At 44.0% G+C, this 348-nt stretch overlaps 1 protein-coding gene across 1 annotated transcript in view; it reads left to right on the forward strand.

The window, feature by feature from the left end:
* Positions 1-348, forward strand: part of LOC119589022 (kielin/chordin-like protein) — a gene marked incomplete at its 3' end in the record, with an annotated part of 7,962 nt that overhangs the window by 3,139 nt on the left and 4,475 nt on the right. The window contains 1 exon segment of the mRNA XM_037937610.1: positions 99-257. Coding sequence (XP_037793538.1) covers positions 99-257 — 159 coding nt within the window.

Consider the following 348-nt stretch of genomic DNA (forward strand, 5'->3'; position numbering starts at 1 on the left):
TTACGTCCAAATGAAACTATTACTCAGTTTCATTACCAATATCATGAACTCGGATAATCAACATGTCTTATCATCTTGCCTCACCCGTCACCTCTCAGGCTGTTGCTATGGGCAGCAATTGAAAGGCTGGGGCAAGATTGTTGCAACGTTCAGCGAAACATGCATGCAGTTGAAGTGTGGTGCCAGTGTTAGAGATACGGCACCCTACGTCACCCCGTTTATAGTGCCTTATTTTCTATCCCCGAGGGAATGTAAATGTAAGTGGGCTGTGTGTGAGAGTTGTGTGTAAAATTAATTATTAGGTGGAGTATTTGCTTGCAGAGAGATCATTTGTGAGGGGGAAGGAGT

The sequence above is a fragment of the Penaeus monodon genome, chromosome 24 (genome assembly GCF_015228065.2).
Source record: "Penaeus monodon isolate SGIC_2016 chromosome 24, NSTDA_Pmon_1, whole genome shotgun sequence".
Lineage (NCBI taxonomy): Eukaryota > Metazoa > Arthropoda > Malacostraca > Decapoda > Penaeidae > Penaeus > Penaeus monodon.